Source organism: Sciurus vulgaris (genome assembly GCF_902686455.1).
Source record: "Sciurus vulgaris genome assembly, chromosome: 1".
NCBI classification, from domain to species: Eukaryota; Metazoa; Chordata; class Mammalia; order Rodentia; family Sciuridae; genus Sciurus; species Sciurus vulgaris.
This window is the reverse complement of record NC_136461.1, coordinates 73,272,962-73,296,363: the sequence shown is the minus strand read 5'-3', so window position 1 is coordinate 73,296,363 and position 23,402 is coordinate 73,272,962. Positions and strand designations below refer to the sequence as shown.

The 23,402-nt window shown below is 33.6% G+C and overlaps 1 protein-coding gene across 6 annotated transcripts in view; it reads left to right on the top strand.

The window, feature by feature from the left end:
• COL24A1 (collagen type XXIV alpha 1 chain) overlaps positions 1-23,402 on the top strand; it is a 375,093-nt gene that overhangs the window by 250,818 nt on the left and 100,873 nt on the right. For all 6 annotated transcript variants that reach the window (XM_079139420.1, XM_079139419.1, XM_079139418.1 and 3 more), the window contains 4 exons: positions 5,212-5,265; positions 5,555-5,599; positions 5,761-5,805; positions 12,588-12,641. In XM_079139420.1, coding sequence (XP_078995546.1) covers positions 5,212-5,265; positions 5,555-5,599; positions 5,761-5,805; positions 12,588-12,641 — 198 coding nt within the window. The remainder of the gene's footprint in view (positions 1-5,211; positions 5,266-5,554; positions 5,600-5,760; positions 5,806-12,587; positions 12,642-23,402) is intronic.

Sequence of the window (23,402 nt, the reverse complement as noted above, 5' to 3'; positions counted from 1 at the left end):
GTTGGTTCCAAAATCTGGCTATTGTGAATTGAGCAGCTATGAACATTGATGTGGCTGCATCACTGTAGTATGCTGATTTTAAGTCCTTTGGGTATAGGCCAAGGAGTGGGATAGCTGGATCAAATAGTGGTTCCATTCCAAGCTTTTTGAGGAATCTCCACACTGCTTTCCAGAGTGGCTGCACTAATTTGCAACCCCACCAGCAATGTATGAGTGTACCTTTTTCCCCACATCCTCGCCAACACCTGTTGTTGCTCGTATTCTTGATAATTGCCATTCTACTTGGGGTGAGATAGAATCTTAGGGTAGTTTTTATTTGAATTTCTCTGATTACTAGAGATGTTGAACATTTTTCCATATATGTGTTGATTGTTTTTGTTTGTTTGTTTTTTATTGTAAACAAATGGGATACATGTTGTTTCTCTGTTTGTACATGGAGTAAAGGCATACCATTTGTGTAATCATAAATTTACCTAGAACAATGTTGTTTGATTCATTCTGTTATTTTTTCCCTTCCCCCCACCCCTTCCACCCCTCTTTTCCCTCTATACAGTACTTCCTTCCTCCATACTTGCCCCCCTCCCTAACACTAACTCTAACCCTAATACTAACCCTTCCTTCCCCCCCATTATGTGTCATCCTCCACTTATTAGCGATATCATTCGTCCTTTGGCTTTTTGAGATTGGCTTATCTCACTTAGCATGATATTCTCCAATTTCATCCATTTGCCTGCAAATGCCATAATTTTATCATTCTTTATGGCTGAGTAATATTCCATTGTATATATATACCACAGTTTCTTTATCCACTCATCAATTGAAGGACATCTAGGTTGGTTCCACAGTCTGGCTATTGTGAATTGAGCAGCTATGAACATTGATGTGGCTGTATCTCTGTAGTATGCTGATTTTAAGTCCTTTGGGTATAGGCCAAGGAGTGGGATAGCTGGGTCAAATGGAGGGTCCATTCCAAGTTTTCTAAGGAATCTCCACACTGCTTTCCAGAGTGGCTGCACTAATTTGCAGCCCCACCAGCAATGTATGAGTGTACCTTTCTCCCCACATCCTCGCCAACACCTGTTGTTGCTCGTATTCTTGATAATCGCCATTCTGATTGGGGTGAGATGGAATCTTAGGGTGGTTTTGATTTGCATTTCTCTAATTACTAGAGATGTTGAACATTTTTCCATATGTTTGTTGATTGCTTGTAGATCTTCTTCTGTGAAGTGTCTGTTCATTTCCTTAGCCCATTTGTCGACTGGATTATTTGCATTCTTGGAGTAGAGTTTTTTGAGTTCTTTATAGATTCTGGAGATTAGTGCTGTATCTGAAGTATGATTGGCAAAGATATTCTCCCACTCTGTAGGCTCTTTCTTCACATTGCTGATAGTTTCCTTTGCTGAGAGAAAGCTTTTTAGTTTGAATCTATCCCAGTTATTGATTCTTGCTTTTATTTCTTGTGCTATGGGAGTCCTATTGAGGAAGTCTGGTCCTAAGCCAACATGTTGAAGATCTGGACCTACTTTTTCTTCTATAATCTGCAGGGTTTCTGGTCTGATTCCGAGGTCCTTAATCCATTTTGAGTTTAGTTTCGTGCATGGTGAGAGATATGAGTTTAGTTTCATTCTGTTGCATATGGATTTCCAATTCTCCCAGCACCATTTGTTGAAGAGACTATCTTTTCTCCATTGCATATTTTTGGCCCCTTTGTCTAGTGTGAGAAAATTGTATTTATTTGGGTTTGTGTCCGTGTCCTCTATTCTGTACCATTGATCTACCTTTCTATTTTGGTACCAATACCATGCCGTTTTTGTTACTATTGCTTTGTAGTAGAGTTGAAGATCTGGTATTGCAATACCCCCTGTTTCACTCTTCCTGCTAAGGATTGCTTTAGCTATTCTGGGTTTCTTATTCTTCCAGATGAATTTCATAATTGCTTGCTCTATTTCTGTAATGTACACAATTGGGATTTTAATTGGAATTGCATTGAATTTGTATAGCACTTTAGGTAGTATGGCCATTTTGACAATATTAATTCTTCCTATCCAAGAACATGGAAGATCTTTCCATCTTCTAAGGTGTTCTTTAATTTCTTTCTTTAGTGTTGTGTAGTTCTCATTGTAGAGGTCTTTCACCTCTTTTGTGAGATTGATTCCCAAGTATTTTATTTTTTTTGAGGCTATTGTGAATGGGGTAGTTTTCCTAATTTCTCTTTCTGAAGGTTCATCACTTATGTATAAAAATGCGTTGGATTTATGGGCATTGATCTTGTAACCTGCTACTTTACTGAATTCACTTATGAGTTCTAAGAGTTTTCTGGTGGAATTTCCAGGTTCCTCTAAATATATAATCATGTCATCAGCGAACAGGGATAGTTTGAGTTCTTCTTTTCCAATTCGTATCCCTTTAATTTCTTTGGTTTGTCTAATTGCTCTGGCCAGAGTCTCAAGAACAATGTTGAATAGAAGTGGTGAAAGAGGGCATCCCTGCCTTGTTCCAGTTTTTAGGGAGAATGCTTTCAGTTTTTCACCATTTAGAATGATATTGGCCATGGGCTTAGCATAGATAGCCTTTACAATGTTGAAGAATGTTCCCATTATCCTTATATTTTAGTGTTTTGAGCATGAAGTGGTGCTGTATTTTATCAAGTACTTTTTCTGCATCTATCGAAATAACCATGTGATTCTTTAAGTCTGTTGATAGGGTGAATTACATTTATTGATTTCCAGATGTTGAACCAACCTTGCATCCCTGGGATAAAACCCACTTGATTGTGATGCACTATATTTTTAATATGTTTTTGTATGTGATTTGCTAAAATTTTGTTGAGAATTTTTACATCAATATTCTAAGGATATTGGTCTGAAATTTTTTTTCCTTGATGTGTCTCTGTCTGGTTTAGATATCAGGGTGATATTGGCTTCATAGAATGAGTTTTGGAGGGTTCCCTCCTCTTCTATTTCATGGAATACTTTGAGATGTATTGGAATGAGCTCTTCTTTAAAGGTTTTGTAGAACTCAGCTGAGAATCCATCTGGTCCTGGACTTTTCTTGGTAGACTTTTGATGACTTCTATTTAATTACTTGAAATTGAGTGTTTAAATTGTGTATGTCCTCCTGGTTCAGTTTAGGTAATTCATATGTCTCTAGAAACCTGTTGATATCTTCGAGATTTTCTATTTTGTTGGAGTAGAGATTTTCAAAATAGCTTCTAATTATGTTTTGTATTTCAATAGTGTCTGTCATGACATTTCATTTTTCATCTTGAATTTTAGTAATTTGAGTTTTCTCTCTCCTCTTTGTTAGTGCAGCTAAGGGTTTATCAATTTTGTTTATTTTTTCAAAAACCAACTTTTTGTTTTTGTTTTTGTTTTTTGTTTTTTGTTTTGTTGGTGCTGGGGATTGAACCCTGGGCCTTTTGCATGCTAGGCAAGCACTCTACCAACTGAGCTGTATCCCCAGCCCCCAACTTTTTATTTTGCCAATTTTTTCAATTGTTTCTTTTGTTTCGGTTTCATTGATTTCAGCTCTGATTTTAACTATCTCCTGTCTTCTACTACTTTTGGTGTTGATCTGTTCGTTCTTTTTCGAGGGCTCTGAACTGTAGTGTTAGGTCGTTTATTTGTTGATTTTTTCTTCTTTTATTGAATGTGCTCCATGAAATAAATTTTCCTCTAAGTACTGCTTTCCTAGTGTCCCAGAGATTTTGATATGTTGTATCTTTGTTCTCGTTTACCTCTAGGAATTTATTTTTATTTCCCCCCTGATGTCTTCTGTTATCCATTCATCATTCAATAGCATATTATTTAATCTCCAGGTGTTGGAGTAGTTTCTGCTTTTTATTCTGTCATTTATTTCTAATTTCAATCCATTATGATCTGATAGAATACAAGGTAGTATCTTTATCATCTTGTATTTGCTAACAGTAGCTTTGTGGCATAATATATAGTCTATTTTAGAGAAGGATCCATGTGTTGTTGAGAAGAAAGTGTATTCGCTCTTTTTTGAACGGTATGTTCTATATATGTCCGTTAAGACTGACTCATTGATTGTGTTATTGACATCTATGGTTTCTTCCAACTTATTTAAATATAAACTCCAGTCCTTCTCCTTTTCAATCTGTCTTCCTTACCACAATTATTTGTTAAATAATTCTCTACATTATATCTATTGCATGGCCGAACAAAATCATTTTCATTCTTTGAGTATCTTCTTTCATGCCTCTGAACCCTTTTCTCATACCATCCTTCGAACTAGAATTCCCTCTATTTTGAGTAATTCCAAGAGAACTTGACTTACAACTGCCAAAATGATATTTGCTTTCCCATTACCATATCACAGTTCTCTATCTCTGAATTCTCTGTTAGGTTCCTGACATGCCTATCTCTTCCTTTATTATGGTCACTTGTGTAATTCGCCTTTTAATTCTGCATAATTGTGAGATTTCTTCATTTCATTACAAAGATTTCTTCATTTCATTACAAATATTTTTTCAAATCTCACAAGTATATATCTTCATAACACTTCCTATAATTCCTTTTCTGCAGCAGATCTTCAGTTAGAGGCTTATAGAACTGAATTAAGTACCTTACAAAGGACTCTAAGATCTTCAAAGGAAAGTTATAATTTAAACAGGGAAGAACTTTTGCTTCCAGTGTTGCTTTGCAACTAATTATTGAATGAATATTAGGAAGTTTTAAAGTTACAGGAATATCTCCAACAACATTTCTGTCTCCTTTCTGTGCCCCTGCCACCTTCCAGTAATTACTGTCCAGCAGGGGCAGAGCAGATACAATGCCGTCAGTACTCATTTTTTAAGGTGAAGAGAAAAGCACTGTTCCAAAAAACATGAAACTTAAGGAGATTGTTTAGACAAACAAGGTGGCCACTTTTAAAAGTTAAAGTTTTTAAGAATAAGTCCTAGTTCACTGCTGAGGAAACAAGAAAGTGAACAAAATATCCAAATAACAAACTTATCAGCAATTTCTGTGGTCATATAATTTTCTTTTTTGGCATAAAATCTTAAAAACATGGGCTTGATTCACTTGTACAAAGAAATTTAGTCATATGCCCAGCTTTTCTGTAGTCAGAGTGTAAAAATAAGCAGAAGGAGTTTATCAATTAAAAAGCATGATGTCTTATCTGCAAGGACACATAAGAGTAGAAAAAGGAACACTTCAAATTAGCAACAAAATATTTTTCCCATCTTAGGGACCAAGAGGACCAGATGGTCTCCCAGGAGAACAAGGTATACAAGGTGTCAAGGTAATCATTGATCTCCTCTTTTCATATGCAGATAAATTTTATTGAACTCCATATCCTACTTCTCTAAAAAACCATGTGCTTCCTTACAAATGCTTAGTTCTAAATTTTCTTGGTTTACACATGAAACATACATAGTTTTTACTACATACACACACACACACACACACAAATGTTTTCTTTTCAATATTGAACTATAATGTATTATTTTTTGTTTGTGAATGTATGCTAGTTATGTGTAAGACTGTAATTCAAATTCTAACTAGTTTATTTGGTATTGATACTTTGTTAGGGTGAAAAAGGAAATCAAGGAAAAAGAGGGCCTCATGGTCTTATTGTAAGTAATGAAACATTTCACAGTAACTATGAACATTTTAAACCTTCCCGATTTATCTTGGTTCTTTCCCCTGTTATTTTGGGAGGAGTTGCCTTCTTGACCTGTTTTTTTGTTGTTGTTGTTTGTTTGTTTTTGTTTTGTTTTGTTTTTCCCTTGTGCAGGGTAAGACTGGAAATTCTGGAGAGAGAGGAGTTCAAGGGAAACCAGTAAGTCATAAAAAATAAGCTATGAACAATTTTTAATCTGCTTTTAGGAGGTTGTGTTAAAATAATATTTTGGGAGATTTGGACAAATAAAATTATATATGTTTATAGTGCACAAAGTATGCTTTAATATATGAATACATTATGAAATTATCTGCTTTATTATCTGACAGAATTATTGATTAGTATTCAATTATTTTAGACTAAAAGAATACAAGTTCTTTTCCTCCCTTTCATCATTAGATCTTCATTTTATTTGAGCAAGTTGCTTACCCATTTTTTAGTATTGGTTGTACCTATTTATAAATTGGTGGTGGTAACTTATTTTGATTTCACTATAGATATGATAAATTAGTTTTCTGTAGAACCCATTTCAAAATAAAGTGGTGTGATATATATACACATGAGATATAATAAAGCTAAAACTAGAAATTTTTCTGAGGCCTCTTACCTAGTTTCCTCGTAATTAAACGTGAATGTCTTTTTCACCTTTGAAGTGTGGAGCTATGTATGTGATCATGCTTTCCCATGGCTTGTTCTAAGAGCTTTTAATAATTTATAATACTGGATAATACTTTCCTACGATCAGCCATTTTACCAGATTACATATGCTTTCCCTGAGAAGCTACAAGTTCTATGATTATCATCCTTAAGTAAGTAGAAAATATCTAAAAAAGATTTATACATGTATACATAAACATACAAATAAGATATTAGATATATATGAACATATAAACTGAAATATATAGATATTTTAATTACTTTTATTCAGAGTGAGTTTTTAATATGTTATTTGCCATATACATGTACATGTATACTTTAACATTATGAAATTTGATAATAACAGATTGTAACTAAAAAGTCATAATAGGGTAGAATAAAAATGTTTGCTGTATTGTCAATGATTATCACTACATTTTCTTGTTCCTTTTTGAAATCTGCTGCCCCCTGCCTGTTGTTTCTCACAATAGCATTATATTTGACTGGTCAAACCTGAAATAACAGAGACCTAAAAGAGAAAAAAATGACTTTCTAGGGAAAGAACTTGAGTTTGACTTTGTACTATTAATTAAAGTCATTTCCAAAAAAACATTCCTTGTTTATTGATACTCACTATCTGGGTTTTTATTCTGTCAGGGTAAAACCATGTTCATGTAAATTGTGACCACTTTGCTTTATTATACATAAGGCTAGCGTGTTGCAGAGTGGAGGAATTTGGAGCTCATGTTAATTACTCTCATTTTAAAGAAATGAGGAATAGAGAAATAAAATTACTCATTTTGTACATTGTTGACCCTTCCTTAGACTTTAACCTGCATTTTTAGCTTAGAAAATTAAGTGTTTGATATTTGACTCCTTCAATCAAACAAAAAATACTAGAATTATTTTGTAACCTTAGCTTACAGCAAAAATTCTCCCAGACTACTGGAAGAATAAACATACCTTTGTGAATAACATGAGTTAGACATTAAATCATGAGTTTAGTATAGTCGTTGAGGTTTGCTGGATTTGATGCCTGCATCTCTTACTCCTTAATAAACTGAGACGTAGGGGGAGTGAGAAACAGTCAATCAAAAAAAATCAGATAAGCCTGAAAGATTTGTTTTATCTTTCAGAGTAATCTTAGCATATTCAGTCCTTCATGCACTGTCAGCAGTAAGCAACAATAGGAGAATATTTTAGAGGTCAGATTGACCTTTGTTCTTGTATGCTCCTAAAAACTACATAACCTTGCTTAAATTGTTTAGCTCTCTGTATCCTGTTTTCCTTACCTGGAAAATAGACATAAGAGTTTTAAAACCTCTTTCATCTCTAAATTGTCAGAATTCTTTTTTTTTTAAACTGATACTGAGTATTGAACCCAAGACCTTGTATGTGCTAGACATATGCTATATCACTGAGCTACACCCAGTGAAAACCAACAATATATATATATAGTACTCTTGGTAGATAACATGTGAAAGTATATTTATCTGTGAACAACCACCATTTCCTATATTTACCTTCCACATATAGATCTGACTCAAAGGGAAATTAGGAAGGAAGGTCGCAATCCATTGTGAAATTAGGGTGATAAAGCCTGAACAACTGTTTTTGGTTTTTTAAATCATAAAAACTATAACAGTTCATATACTACTGACTTGTTATCTAAATACTCTATCAATTGATGTGTTAAGGGTATAAAAATTTTTGATTTTGTATTTCTCTATTTCTTTAATTCTGTCAGATTTTGCTTTATGTATTTTGAAATTCTATTGTAAGTACATTCACCTTTAGAATCATTGTGTCTTCCTGACACAACTGACCCTTTCTTCGTTAAAGATATCGTGTTTATTTCTGGTAATATTATTTCCTCCTGAGCACACTGTTTGTTTTGACATCTACTTTATCAATATTAATTATATAGTCTCTCCAATTTTCCTATGATTACTGTTTACATGGCTATTTTTTCATTAATTTACTTTCAACCAATGTGTGCTTTGATATTTCAAATTGAATGTATTATGGTTGAATTTTGTGTTTTTATTCTGACAATCCATCTTTGTTGTGGGGGGCATACTGGGCATTGAACCCAGGAATCTGAGGCTTTTAATGCCAGTGTTTGATCCATTTCCATTTAATGTAACTATTAATGTGATTAATATAGGTCCTCCATTGTAAGTTTTGCTTTTCTTTGTGTCCTTTTTGTTGTTGGTCAGTGCCTTCTGTTATCACTGAATAATTTTGAAAATCTTATTTTTAGTTATCTATTGAATTTTTAGCTATACTTATTATTTTAAGTAGCTTAGTCAAGGTCAGTAGACTTTCTGCAAAGTGCCACAAAGTAAATATTTTATGTTAAATATTTAACATAAGTGTAAGAAACTTGAAATCATATAGGCCAATTTACCAACCTTCTGTCTTTTATACTATTATTATTTTATGAATTACATTTATACTATAATTGCTTTATGCTAATATAAATGAAATATGCACTGTAGAAATATTTAGGGAGAAAATAGCATTTTGTAATTACCTACCTATTTATCATCTCTGGTACTCACTGTTCCTCTCTGAAGATCTATATTTCTAAATGGTGTCATTTTCCTATAGTCTATAGAACTTCCTTTAGATTTCTTTTAATAAAGAGTGCTAGTAATTTAGTCACTTAGTTTTTATTTATGAAATGTCTTTATTTCACATTTGTTCTTGAAGGACATTTTCACTGGATATGAGATGCTTGGTTTTGTTTTTGTTTTGTTTTTATTCAGCATTAGAAAGAGGTCACTTTCTTTTGGCCCCTAGTATTTCAGATGCGATGTCCATGTTTATCTCTATCATTATTCCCCTGCATGTTTATGTATCATTATATAGTGCTGGAGTCAGATATGTTGGAGTTCAAATACTTTCTGCCTCTTACTAGCTATTTTTTTTATAAATTTGTAAGTCTCTCTGAGCCTCCATTTCCTCATCTTTAAAATGGAATATCTTCCATATTTCTAATAAATGATTTTTATTCTAATGTGCTTGGGAAAGACTCTCAGTATTATGCTCATGGTCAATTTTATAGTTACTGAGTTGAAGTCATGAAGCTGGGACCTGTACTATAAATGATATATTATTGGTAGCATCTGATAATTCTTAAAGAGAATTTTTATTTGGTGACACCTGTGCTTTTGCCATTTGTCCCTAATAAAAATAGAGAATATTTAAATTGCTTCTTATCTTAGTGAAACGACCTTTCGCATCATCAACACTATTAAGGATATATAATCGGCTTGATATTATAGCCAAACACATTTTACAAGGAAAATTGGGCAGACATTATTTGAAGTTCTGAACTTCTACTGTCCGTTTCAGTTTGTATATCAGGCACAGAGGGATCCCTTAAACTGATTCTGTTTCTTCATTTAGCAACCTGAAGTGAATGAAGAGCATATGATTTTTCAAGACTGAAACAAGATTTTAACTAAGAGTCCATAATTTGACATATTTCCCTATCTCTAACCATAGAAACTGAACAGAACGTTGATGATTATAATATAGATTGTGATTCTAATAATTTTGAATGCCTTTTTGAATTTTTAAGACTTTTAATTGACACACATTTTGAGGATGCAGTATAATTTTTCAATACGATGTGAAAAATCAGATGTAATTCAGCCATAGTTACCCTACTATACTATAGAACATTAAAGTTATTCTTCCTATCCTACTGTACCCCTGTACGTGTTAACCATCTTTTCTCCATCCCCTCACTTATCCCCACCCTTTCCAGTCTCTGGTAAGTACCTTTCTACTCTCCACTTCCATGAGATTAACTTGTTTAGCTTCTACCTATAAGTGAGCACATATGGTATTTATTTTCTGTGCCTAACTTACTTCACTTAACATATAGTTCTCCAGTTCTGTCCATCTTGCTGCAAATGATAGAATTTCATTCTTTTCATGATTGAATAACATTCCCTTGGGTATTTATACCACATTTTCTTTAACCATTCATCTGTTGATATATAAGTAGATTGGTTCCATATCTTGGTCCTTAAGGAATAATGCTGTAATAAATATGGGGATGGATATCTCTTCAACATACTGATTTTCTTTCCTTTGGATATATACCCACTGGTGGAATTGCTAGGTCACATGGTAGTTCTATTTCTGGTTTTTTGAGGAACCTCCATACTGTTTTCCATAATGGCTGTGCTAATTTACATTCCCACTCACAGAATATGACAGTTTAACTTTCTTCACATGCTTATCAGCATTTGGAATTATAAATAACCTTACTTCCAGTTTAATATCATGTTTTTCTTAACTTTTAGCTTTTAAGATAAAATGGTAGTTATTACTAGATATATAGTTATTAGCATTTCCAGGGTCAACAGTGTAGAAGGTGGAACTTGCAAATTGGAGCATGATTTTAAATACTGTCAGTACTTATCTATGTCTAGCACACAGTATGTGCTGAGTAAATCTTTGAGTGAAAAGACAGGGAGGATTTTATCTATCATTTTTAAATGTATTTCATATCTGAGACTCACTTTTCTGGTACTATAAGTGGCATGATATAAAAATGAAACTGAAAAAAGAACTTAGAAGTCTAGTATGGTTATTTATAGTCATCTGGAGCTCCTGATAATCCTGTGCCTTGCCAGATTTTTAAGAGCATAAATCATACTTATTAATATATCACAAGGATATTATATTTGGAAAAAAACAACTTTTTATATCAATATTAAAGGTATAACGAAATCCAAATTTAAAATAATTCTGGGTAATCATTTGTCATAATGTAAAATAAGAATTAATTATAAGACTAGAAGTAAATAAAAAAGCTCCTACAATTCAATAACCAAAAGTACAAAACAACAACAAACCTGTTAGTCATATTTTCATCTCTGTGATAAAATACCAGAGATAATCAACTTAGAAGTAAAGACTAATTTTGGCTCATGGTTTCAGAAGTTTCAGTCCATGGTCAGTTGGCTTCATTTTTTTTTTTTTTTTTTTTTTTTTCGGTTCTGTGACAAGGCAGAATATGATGGTAAGGATCACATGCTGGAGAAAAACTGCTAATTTCACTGTGGCCAGAAAGTAAGAGAAAAAGGAAAGCCAAAAGAGAAGGAGGAAGAGATCAGGGGTCACAATTTTCCTCTCAGGACCACATCCCTTGACCTGATTTTCTTCCACTAAGCCCCACCTCCTTAAGGTTCCACCACCTCCCCATAGCACCACAGGCTGGCAATCATGCCTTAAACACATGGTCTTTGAGGATCATTTACGATCCAAACCAAACACCAACCTAGTGAAAATATGAGCAAAAGACTTGAGTAAACATTTTGCCAAAGAAGATATACAAATGGCCAGTAAGCACATGCAAAGAGATTGAACATCACTAGTCACTAGGTAAATATAGATCAAAACCACAATGAGACACTATTCCACACACATTAGGATACTCTTGCCGAAAAGGAAAGGGAAGAGAAGGGAAGGGAAAAGAAAAGGAAAAAAACTTAGAAAATATGTATTAGCAAGGATATGGAGAAATTTGAACCCTTTTGCAGTACTGGTAAGGTCTGAATATAAGATGGTAAGGCTGCTGTAGAAAACAATTTGGTGTCACTCAAGAAGTTAAACATAGAATTACCATGTGATTTATCAATTATGTTTCTGTTATAACACTTAAAAGAATTGAAACAGAGACTCAGATACTTGTGCACACATGTTCACAGCAGCATTATATGCAGTAACCAAATGGTAGAAGCTATCCAAGTGTCCACTGACTGATGAATAAACACAGTGTGGTGTGTACATACAGCAAAATACTGTTCAACCTTTTAAAGGAAGTTAGTTTAGACACATGCTACAAGGATGAACCTTGACAATGTTATACTAAGTGAAATAAACCAGATACAAAAGGACAGATATCATATGATCTCATTTATATAAAGTGCCTAGAGTAATCAAATTTATTCTACTTCAGAAAATAGAATGGTGATTACCAGGGAGTAAGGGGAAATGGCAGTGGGGAATTAATGTCTTATGGGTATCCAGTTTCAGTCGGGCAAGATGGAAAAATTCCGGAGATGACCAGTGGTGATGATTGCTCTACAATGTGAATGTACTTAATACCATGAAACCATATACATAAAAATGGCTAAAATGGTAAATTTTAGAGTATATATATTTTACCACAAAAGAATAAAGGAAGACGTAGAAAAGGATCCATAATGAAAGCTAAGGTAAGGAAATTAAAACATTTTCAAACACTGCTTTTTCTACAAGTTTTACATTTATTTGTCTAGGGTTTACCGGGACCCCCTGGCAGTACAGGAGACAGGGGACTTGCAGGAGAACCAGTAAGTCTATCTTTATACTTTTCTAATAGTTTTATTTTTTTTCTCAAAATGTACATTCACCTTTTCATTATTGCTCTTTCGTGTTGTGACTATATTTAGAAAGCAGCATTTATCAGAGGTACTATAGACTAGTAGAATGGATATTTTGCTATATTAACACCATAGACTATATAGAATGAATATGTTGTCATATAGTTTTTAATGCCTTTCAAGTTTCATCTCGTCCAGTTTGGTACTGTTTCTCTAGAACTGTTAAAACTGTGAGCATATTTCTATTTTCAACAAAGAAAACTCTGTTTTACTGAATCTCAGAAATTCTTCTGAATGACTTGCTGTTCTTACAATTATTACATTGCCCCCACACACACATACACATTTATGAGGGCGACTCTATAATAGAAGACCACATAGAGAAGCCAAACTCTACATCCGATGGGCCAAAATGCAGAAACGACAGAAATGCTGTTATATCAACAATACAAAAACTTACATCACAATTTCATAAATATGATTCAATTATGGAGTTTACATGGAAAATGAATTTATGAAAAGGAAAGAAGTAGTCATAACCTGCTTTCTCACAAATTATTCTTTCTTGCCAATGAAGTCATTCTTCTAGTTAATTGTGTCAGATGTAAGATGCTGTAATGTATTTATGAGGTTTACAATAACAATATAACCTTTCAAACCACTGAGTTGATTTTATCATCAGTTGACACAAAGGTTTACAAGATGGCCATTGCATAATTCATTTAGATTGTAGTGGGTAGAAAGTTTAACAGAGTATTCATAAGAAACTCTTCATCATGTGCTAAATGTATGATATAAACTCTCCAAAAATGAGTTGACAATATATATGATTATTTCCAAATAAAATAATATATGATGTCGATTTTATACAACTAAACCCTTCTTGATCTTCTTCCTATTTTGTTGTCTGAACATGCCTTCCCAATTCTAATATTTATTTGACCTAAAATAATGCAGCTCTCGCTAGCATAGTATTCTAAAGTACCTGTTTTCCCTAAAATTTCATAAGCTCTCTAAAGTAAGAGACCATTTCTTTTACCTTTCTAATCTCCTTTTCTGGTATAATATCTGGCATGTTAAATTTGTGAATTTAAAAAGGTCTTGTACTGAGAGGTGTAATTATTCAATAAGTATATAATGTTACATACATGAGATAAAATGGAATGAAAACTAATGAGTCTTAATAAAGAAGACATTTAAGTACAGAAAAGTATGTCAGTTGAGCTATGGCAACATCAGAGACAATGTTTCTTAGGATTTTCACAGGAAAAGACTTGTTAACTAGTTAATGCCTAACAGCACCTAAAAACTAACATGCAGGTCACAGGATCAAAGCAATGATAAAAAAAAAATTGGTAAATCTAACTTATAATGAATATAATGGGCTTTGTGTTAGATATTTGAATCTGCTTGGTCTACTCATAGAAAAGAAAAGAAGAAAATTGATAAAATAAATACAAAAGAAATGTTGAAACATACTTTTACTTTAACAATGAAATAAAAGAGAATTATAGCTTTGTTAGAGCCAAGATTCAAAACTGATTTTTGCAAGTATTTTGATTTGAATTGGTGACCATTTATTCACTCATTCATTCAATATACAAATATTTGTTAGGAGTCTACACTTGGTATGTAGTGGTAAGCTTGGAGTTTTCAGTCTAGTGACATTTTAAATAATCACAGTCATAAATGGATAATTACAAACTGAGATAAATACCATAAAGTATAATCATCCCTCAATATCCAGAGGGGTTTGGTTCCATAACCTCCCTCAGATACTCTAATCTGTAGATAATCAAAACTCTTGTATAAATAGTATAGTGTTTTCATGTAACCTACCCACCACCTCCTCTTTTATACTTTAAATCCTCTCTAGAGTACTTATACAATGTAATACAATGTAAATGCTATGCAGATAGTTGTTATACTGCATTGTTTAGGGAATAATGTCAAGGGGGAAAGTCTGTACATGTTCAGTATAACCTAATTATTTTATAATTTCTATTTGTAGTAGGTTGAATCTATGGTTGCAAAAGACACAAAGGACCAATTATATAATAATTCGTATCTAAGAGGATCTATGATAGAAAAATTGTCATGATCTCTGGGTTAGGGAAAACTTCTATGAGCAGAAACATTTGAGATGTCATCAGAAGAATGAATAGTAGTTACATGGACAAAGATAAGGAAAGGTCATTCCAGAGAGAAATTATGAGCTGGGAAGAACTGAAAGACAGCATGTCTGTGGCATGGAATCAGGTGGAAAGTAAGTGCAAGATGAGGATGGAAAGGAGGCAGGTGACAAAATGCACACAGCTTTATGAGCCCTATTCCTAAGGACTTGTGTTATTATCTTGTGGATGTCACTGGAGAGGTAGAGCAGTGATCAGGTTATTGTTCCACAGCACTCAAAACACAAGATAGGAGCCAAGAAAAGCTCACTTTTGTAATAATCCAGACAAGAACAATACCACTTCCCCAGAGTTGCATGTCCAGTGGAATTCAAGAGTGTATATGAGCAACATGATATCGTGATGACATTGTTAGAGCCACTTGTCCCCAAATCAAGGCCATAATACCTCATGTGTACAACCATTATTTGACTTGAAGTGAATGAATAAACAATTTTGAAAGAAAGAAGGAAAAGAAAGAGATCTTTTACCAAAGTCCTTGACCAGAGACCTGACCAAGGAATCCCAACAGAGCAGATTTGGTCACCTGCCCCCTGAAAGTTGAATCAGAAATACAAGTACTGGTAAACCAAGAAAGTGGCCACACTGGAAAAAGCAGGGAGACAGGTGTCCTAAACCCTGTCTTTGGGGTTTGGATAGGAACTTTGAGTTTATACTGAGCAAGGACAAAGGGGGAAAGAACTAAGCTGTCAAGCAGTCTTAGTCAAACTGTGATCTGTTTGATCATTACCCCAAGTGAGGTACTACAAAGTCCTGCTGGCTCAGGGGAAAATGGTTATTGCTTGAGGGGCAACTCAATTCCAGTCACGAGATGATGGCTCCCACTTGGGGGAACGACCTCACTTCCTATTATGGGATGATATACCTGCAAGACTGGCTGCACCTGGAATCTTAAAAATATCTTAGTTACCTTGGTAATTTCAGCCTTAAAGGGGGAATGAGAGAGGGCCAATCAACCTTGATTTCTCAGAAGGTCAGATTCCACCTTAGTTTTGGTTTGGTGTTGTGTACCTTTAGTATAAGTGACTCCATTTTTATTTTTAGTCTGGCCTTTTGGGGCCTAATGTAAGATCTTAATTCAAAACAATGGCCTCCTGTTCTTATCCATATGCATTTCAGTTTCATATTTTAAATGAATGGTTTTATATAGCATAAACCATATTTTACTGAAAATTTTATCTCGCTTAATATTAATACTTTTCTTAAAATATTTCCAATATCTTTAAAATTTTCAATCTATATTTATAAATATTACTTAAAACATTAAATCAATCACCATTGTTCATTTAAGAATAAGCACATTAAAATTTGAGTTGTCTAAATTTCTACTGCTGAAAAAAAAAACTATGTACTTTTCTCATATTTAAATTAAACATAATTAATTCCAAGGGAACATAGGTGTTCAATATACAAGCTCACAAATTTTTTGGAGTATACTTTTTCTTTTTAATAAATGTTTTCCTAGAGGGAATTAAATTTTAAAATATTTTCACATATTGAAAGGATATAGAGTATGCTTCCTTTTATGCAAGAAAGAATATGTTTATGTACTTGATTGCTTTTCAAAAGCAATTGTAAAAATAAGTCAGAAATTAATAAAAGACCATTATTTTATGAGCTTTGTGGTGATGGTAGTGGTGACATGGGAAAAGTAGATGGAGAGGTAGGAGTGGAAGAAAGACTTCTTTGAAAGTGTCATTTCAAATAATTTTTACTTCTGAGTCATGTAATTATTTTCATATAAGTATTAATGACACGAATATCCCTCAAAGAACTCCTTTAGCTGCATACCACAAATTTTTATATGTTGAATATTTCTTTTTTTTTTTATTGTAAACAAATGGGATACATGTTGTTTCTCTGTTTGTACATGGCGTAGAGGCATTCCATTTGTGTAATCATAAATTTACATAGAGTAATGTTGTTTGATTCATTCTGTTATTTTTTCCCTTCCCCCCACCCCTCCCACCCCTCTTTACCCTCTATACAGTACTTCCTTCCACCATACTTGCCCCCCTCCCTAACCCTAACTCTAACCCTAACACTAACCCTTCCCTCCCCCCCATTATGTGTCATCATCCACTTATTAGCGATATCATTCGTCCTTTGGCTTTTTGAGATTGGCTTATCTCACTTAGCATGATATTCTCCAATTTCATCCATTTGCCTGCAAATGCCATAATTTTATCATTCTTTATGGCTGAGTAATATTCCATTGTATATATATACCACAGTTTCTTTATCCACTCATCAATTGAAGGGCATCTAGGTTGGTTCCACAGTCTGGCTATTGTGAATTGAGCAGCTATGAACATTGATGTGGCTGTATCTCTGTAGTATGCTGATTTTAAGTCCTTTGGGTATAGGCCAAGGAGTGGGATAGCTGGGTCAAATGGAGGGTCCATTCCAAGTTTTCTAAGGAATCTCCACACTGCTTTCCAGAGTGGCTGCACTAATTTGCAGCCCCACCAGCAATGTATGAGTGTACCTTTCTCCCCACATCCTCGCCAACACCTGTTGTTGCTCGTATTCTTGATAATCGCCATTCTGATTGGGGTGAGATGGAATCTTAGGGTGGTTTTGATTTGCATTTCTCTTATTACTAGAGATGTTGAACATTTTTCCATATGTTTGTTGATTGCTTGTAGATCTTCTTCTGTGAAGTGTCTATTCATTGTTAAATATTTCTTCTTAATTTAAAATACTTTACAGTTTCCCTTTTAACTTCCTTTTGGACCTATGGATTTTTTAGAATTGTGTTATATAATTTCCAGACATTTTGGAATTTTCTAGCTATCTTGGTTATTGATTTACAGTTTAATTCCATTATGACTCGAAAATGCTTTATATGTTCTTTATTCTTTTGCATTTAAGTTTTCTATGATTTAGATTAAGTCTGTGTTGGAGAATGTTTCATGTACTGGAGAAGAATGCATATTCTCCTATTGCTGGATTGGAGTGTTCTGTAGATATCAACTATGTCACATTGATCAATATTTTGACTATATCCTTACTGACTTTATACAATTCTATATTAAAAGAGCAGTTTTGAACCAAAAAAAAAAAAAATGGCCTCCTATACTTTTTATTTAACAGATGTAAGGCTGAGTTCAAAGAATTTTAATATTTTTTAAATGTTGACAGAAGAGGTTGAAAATGCATAGTCTGAAAGATAAGAAGAAAGTCAGATATATAAATTAGGATTCTCATCCCTAATCATAATCTATCTTTAAATTTTGTTGACAACCTCAGATACCTTTAGAAGTATGTAGGCATAAAGAGGAATAGACAAACTACTGCCTGCTTTTGTAAACCAAGTTTTACTGAAACACAGCCTTAGCATTCTCTCATTTATGTATGCCTGCTGTCATGCTGACACCAAAGTTAAGTAGTTCAGAGACCACAAGACCCACAAGCTTATAATATTTACTACCTGACCCATCAAGAAAAGTTTGCTGATCCCTGATCTAGATTTTCATTATATATACATTTACATGTATATATATATATATATATATAAAGAAAATGCCCTAATCATTGCAAAATTGATAAAAATAATGTTCCTAGGTTGGTACAATGTACAGCCTTCACAACTGTACACAGTGACCTTCTATAAGAGGAAAATAGCGAGTTTCTTTCCTTCCTTCTTTTTTCCTTCTCTCTCTCTCTCTCTCTCTCTCTCTCTCTCTCTCTCTCTCTCTCTCTCTCTCTCTCTCTCTCTCTCCCCCACCTCAGAACAGTTGAGTGAAAAAGCACTTCCTGACCTAAATAATATTGTTAATATATTTAGCACTGAAAATTTTCCTTAAAAGAAAAAGTAGAATGCTTTGTTTTTTAAAATTATTTCTTCCTAACCTTGCTTTATAACATCCCCTATAATTAAAAATACTTATATTTTCTAGGTACTCTCTTAGTTAAGTTCCATAAGTCACTTCTTCTTACCTCAAAAGATAATTAATATAATTCTCAGATTAACTGGATATATGTGATAAAATCTCACTTAATCCCCCATTAAATTACTTACAAAAATACAAAAATGGCAACAGTCTTGGAAACAAAAGATAAAGAGGACCCTGCATCAGCATCTCAGTAGAATTTTTTAAAATATTTTTAGTTGTAGATGGACATGATACCTTTATTTTATTTTATTTTGTTTATTTATTTATTTATTTTTATGTGGTGTTCAGGATTGAACCCTCACACATGCTAGGCAAGCGCTCTACTGTCAAGTTTGATTGATAATTCTAATCAAACCCCAGTCCTCACTAGAATTGTAACCACACAAAGTGAGATGAAGATATCACAAAAAGGTACTATCACTGTCCGTGAAATAGCATAATGTTATTTGAAAATTGTCTTAAATTAATTATAAATACATATTGCAAACTCTAAGTCAACTACTATTAGTGAATTCTGCCAAAAACTTAATGAACAAATAATACCAGTTCTTTACAATCTCTCCCAGAAAATAGAAACAACAGAACACTCTCTAACTCATTCTGAAGACAGATTTACCCTTATATACCAAAGCCATTCAAATACGTTACAAGAAAACTAGAGATCAATATCCATTAACATACATATAAAAATCCCCATCAAAATACTAGCAAATCAGATATGACAAAATAAAGTATACATCCTGACCAGGTGGGATTTATTCCAGGTATACAAAGAAAAACAGTTTAATTACCTTAACAGGCTAAAAAAGAAAATATATTGTTACAAAAAGATCCAGAAAAATCATTTGACAAAATTTAATTCCCATTCATGATAAAACACTCTCAGGAAACAAAATGGAGGGAAAATTCCTCAGCTTTATGAAGAACATATATTCAAAAAAAAAAAAAAAAAGCCTTATAAGCAATATCATACTTTATGGAGAGAAGCTAGATATTTTCCTCCTTAGAACAAGGAAATGAGAAAAAGATAATTCTCTTGTTTTAGCCCTACTCAACATTATATTGGAATTCCTAGCTACAGCAATAATATAAGAAAAGAAAATTTTTTAAATTATGTATTGAAAAGGAAGAAATAAAACTTTGCTCAAATAATATGCTTTTATATATAAAAATCCTAAAGAATTGATTTACTTTAAAGAAAACCTTACTAGAACTAATACTAGAACTAAGGTTATAGCAAACCAAAATACCAATTATACAAGTATACAGAATTATACAAATCATACAAATATACAATAGTGAGTTGTTTTCCTATATACCATCAAGAGTACAGTAACCCGCCCCCCTTATCTGCAGTTTTACTTTCCATAATTTCAGTTACCTATGGTCAATAGTGATTGAAAATGCTGATGGAAAATTCCAGAAATAACTAATTCATAAGTTTTAAATTACCATTCTGAGTAGTATGGTGAAATCTTGCACTGTCACTCCATTCTGCCCAGGATGTAAATAATCTTTTTATCCACATATGCCCATGGCAATTGAGACAGAGAATATACATTCGTGTAACTTTTATTACAGTATATTGTTGTAATTGTTCTTATTGTTGTTAATCTTATTGCACCCAATTTCTAAATTAAATTTTTATTATAAGTATGTATGTAGGTATAGGAAAAAACATGTGCAGGGTTTTTTACTCTCACAAAGTCATAGGGGATCTTGGAACATATTGTCTGTGAATAAGGGGAACTACTATAATTGGAATTTAACATAAGAAATGGTACCATTTATGCTAGCTCCAAAAAAGAAAGAAATAGGTATAAATCTAACAAAGTATGTACAAGATCTCTAAGAGGAAAGCTACATACCCAATCAAAGAAACCAAAGATCTAAATAAGTATGGAGATATTTCATGTACATGAATTGGAAAACTCAATATTGTTAGGATGTCAGCTTTTCACAAGTTGATCTATTAATTCAGTGACATTTCAATCAAAATCTTAATAGCTTACTTTAGATTTTTTTTATTTTTTAATACACTCTAATTAGTTGTACATGACAGTAGAATGCATTTTGACACATTGTACACAAATGGAGCATAATTTTCATTCCTCTGACTGTACATGGTGCAGAGTCATACCAGTTGTGTAATCATACATGTATATAGGGTAGTAGTGTCTTTCTCTTTCTGTCCTTCCCTTCCCCACTGCCTCTCCCCTCCCCTCACTCTCCTTTGCACAATCCAAGTTTTTTCATTCTTCCCTACCCCCCACCCACTGTAGATCAGCATCCACTTATCAGAGAAAATATTCTGCCTTTGGTTTCTGGGGATTGGCTTATTTCACTTAGCATGATATTCTCCAGTTCCATCCATTTACCTACAAATGCCATAATTTCATTCTTCTTTAAGGCTAAGTAATATTCCATTGTGTATATGTACGACATTTTCTTTATCCATTCATCTGTTGAAGGGCATCGAGGTTGGTTCCATAGTTTAGCTATTATGAATTGAACTGCTATAAACATTAATGTGGCTGCATCACTGTACTATGCTGATTTTAAGTCCTCTGGGTATAAACTGAGGAGTGGGATAGCTGGGTCAAATGGTGATTCCATTCCAAGTTTTCTGAAAAATCTCCATGCTGCATTCCATAGTGGTTGCACCAATTTGCAGTCCCACCAGCAATGCATGAGTGTACCTTTTTCCCTACATCCTCGCCAACATTTATTCATTTGGAAAAATAAGGGACCCAGAATAGCCAAAGCAATCCTTAGTAAGAAGAGTGAAACAGGAGGCATCACAATACCAGACCTTAAACTATACTGCAGAGCAATAGTAACAAAATCAGCATGGTGGGACTATAGCTCAGTGGTACAGTCTTGTCTCACGTGTGCAAGGTACTGGGTTTGATCCTCTGCACCACAAATAAAGATTTTTTTAAAAAAAGCTAGCATGGTATTGGCACCAAAATAGATATGTAGACCAGTGTTACAGAAGAGAAGACACAGAGATAAACCACATAAATATGGTTATCTCATACTAGACAAAGGCACCAAAAACATACATTGGAGAAAAGATGACCTATTCAACAAATGGTCTGGGAACACTGGAAATCCATATTTAACAAAATTAAATTTAAACCTCTATCTCTCAACATGCACAAAAATCAACTCAAAGTGGATCAAACACTTAAACTCTAGAACACAGACTCTGTGCCTAATAGAAGAAAAAGTAGGCCCAAATCTTCATTCTGCTGGCTTAGGACCTAACAAGTCTCCTAAAGTAAAAGAAGTAAAATTACTTTAGATATTAACAAACATATTCTAAAGGTCACGTAGAAAGACAAGACCCAAAATAACCAGCACAGTGTTGAAGAACCAAGTTGGAGGTCTGACACTATGGAACTTCAGGATTCACTATAAAGCTGCAGTAATCAAGACAGTGTGGTAGTGGCAAAGAAATAAATAGATCATGGAAACATGATAATAAACCCAGAAAAAGGATATAGATATAGTCTGTGTTCTACACAGTATGTACAAAATATAGTCACAAATGTAGGCAAGTGGTTTGTTTTTTTTTTTTTTGACAACAAAATGAGTCTTTATTATTAGATCAACTATTTCAAACCCTTATAATTCAAGTCTATGTAAATGTAAATAAACAATGAATTGTTTAAAAACAATATTTAAAAATGAATCCACCTGGTTCCAGGAGTACAGATGGTTTAATGTTGCAAAGTCCATTAATGTAAGTCATCAACATACCAAAATGAGAAAAACTATATGATCATCTTAACAGATGCCCCCAAAGTCTACGTGACAAGATTCAAGAGCCATTTCTAATTCAAAATCTTTAAAAGTTAAAAATAGAGATACTATCTTTATAAAGAACATGTAAGTCAAATAGCCAACTTAAAACACTATGGATATTCCCATTAAAACCAGAAACAAAAAAGTATCCACCATCATCATCATTAAACATTGTTCTAAACATAACAGTCAACAAAACATGCAATAAAATGAAATGAACATATTTAAGAAATATTACCATTATCCATAGAGGATACTATTTCTTGGAAAACCCAGGAAAAATTACTAGAAAAAGTAGAACTAAATGACTAGATACCAGGAAAATATCAATTTATGGTCTAAGACTACATAAGTATTACCTCTCATATCTCTCCACCTAGCTCCATCCTCCAACCCCACCTCACCCTGCCTCAACCCTAGTTTGAGACCCTATTACTGTTTGTTCAGTTCACTGAGTAGAGCTCCTAAATTAACTAGCTTCCCTACCTCAAACTGAGACATTACACAATAATGGCCAGAGTAATGTTTCTAAAACCAAATCTGATCTGTCATTGCTTTATTTAGAATGTTCTCATAGCTTCCCTTTGTACTTAAAATAAGACCCAATTTCATACCATGTCTTCATACATGTGAACCTATTCAACGCCCCTCTTAACACTCGAGTCACAGTGTTCCTCCTTTGTTCCTCAGACACACCAGAGGCTTGTGCAAGCTATTCACTCTGCCTAGGATGTGCTTTCCTTGAATCTCACAAGGATGGCTCTTTCTAAAGTGGCAAGTGGTCTTTGACAGAGGAGCAAGGGCAATTCAGTGGACAGTATTTCCAACAA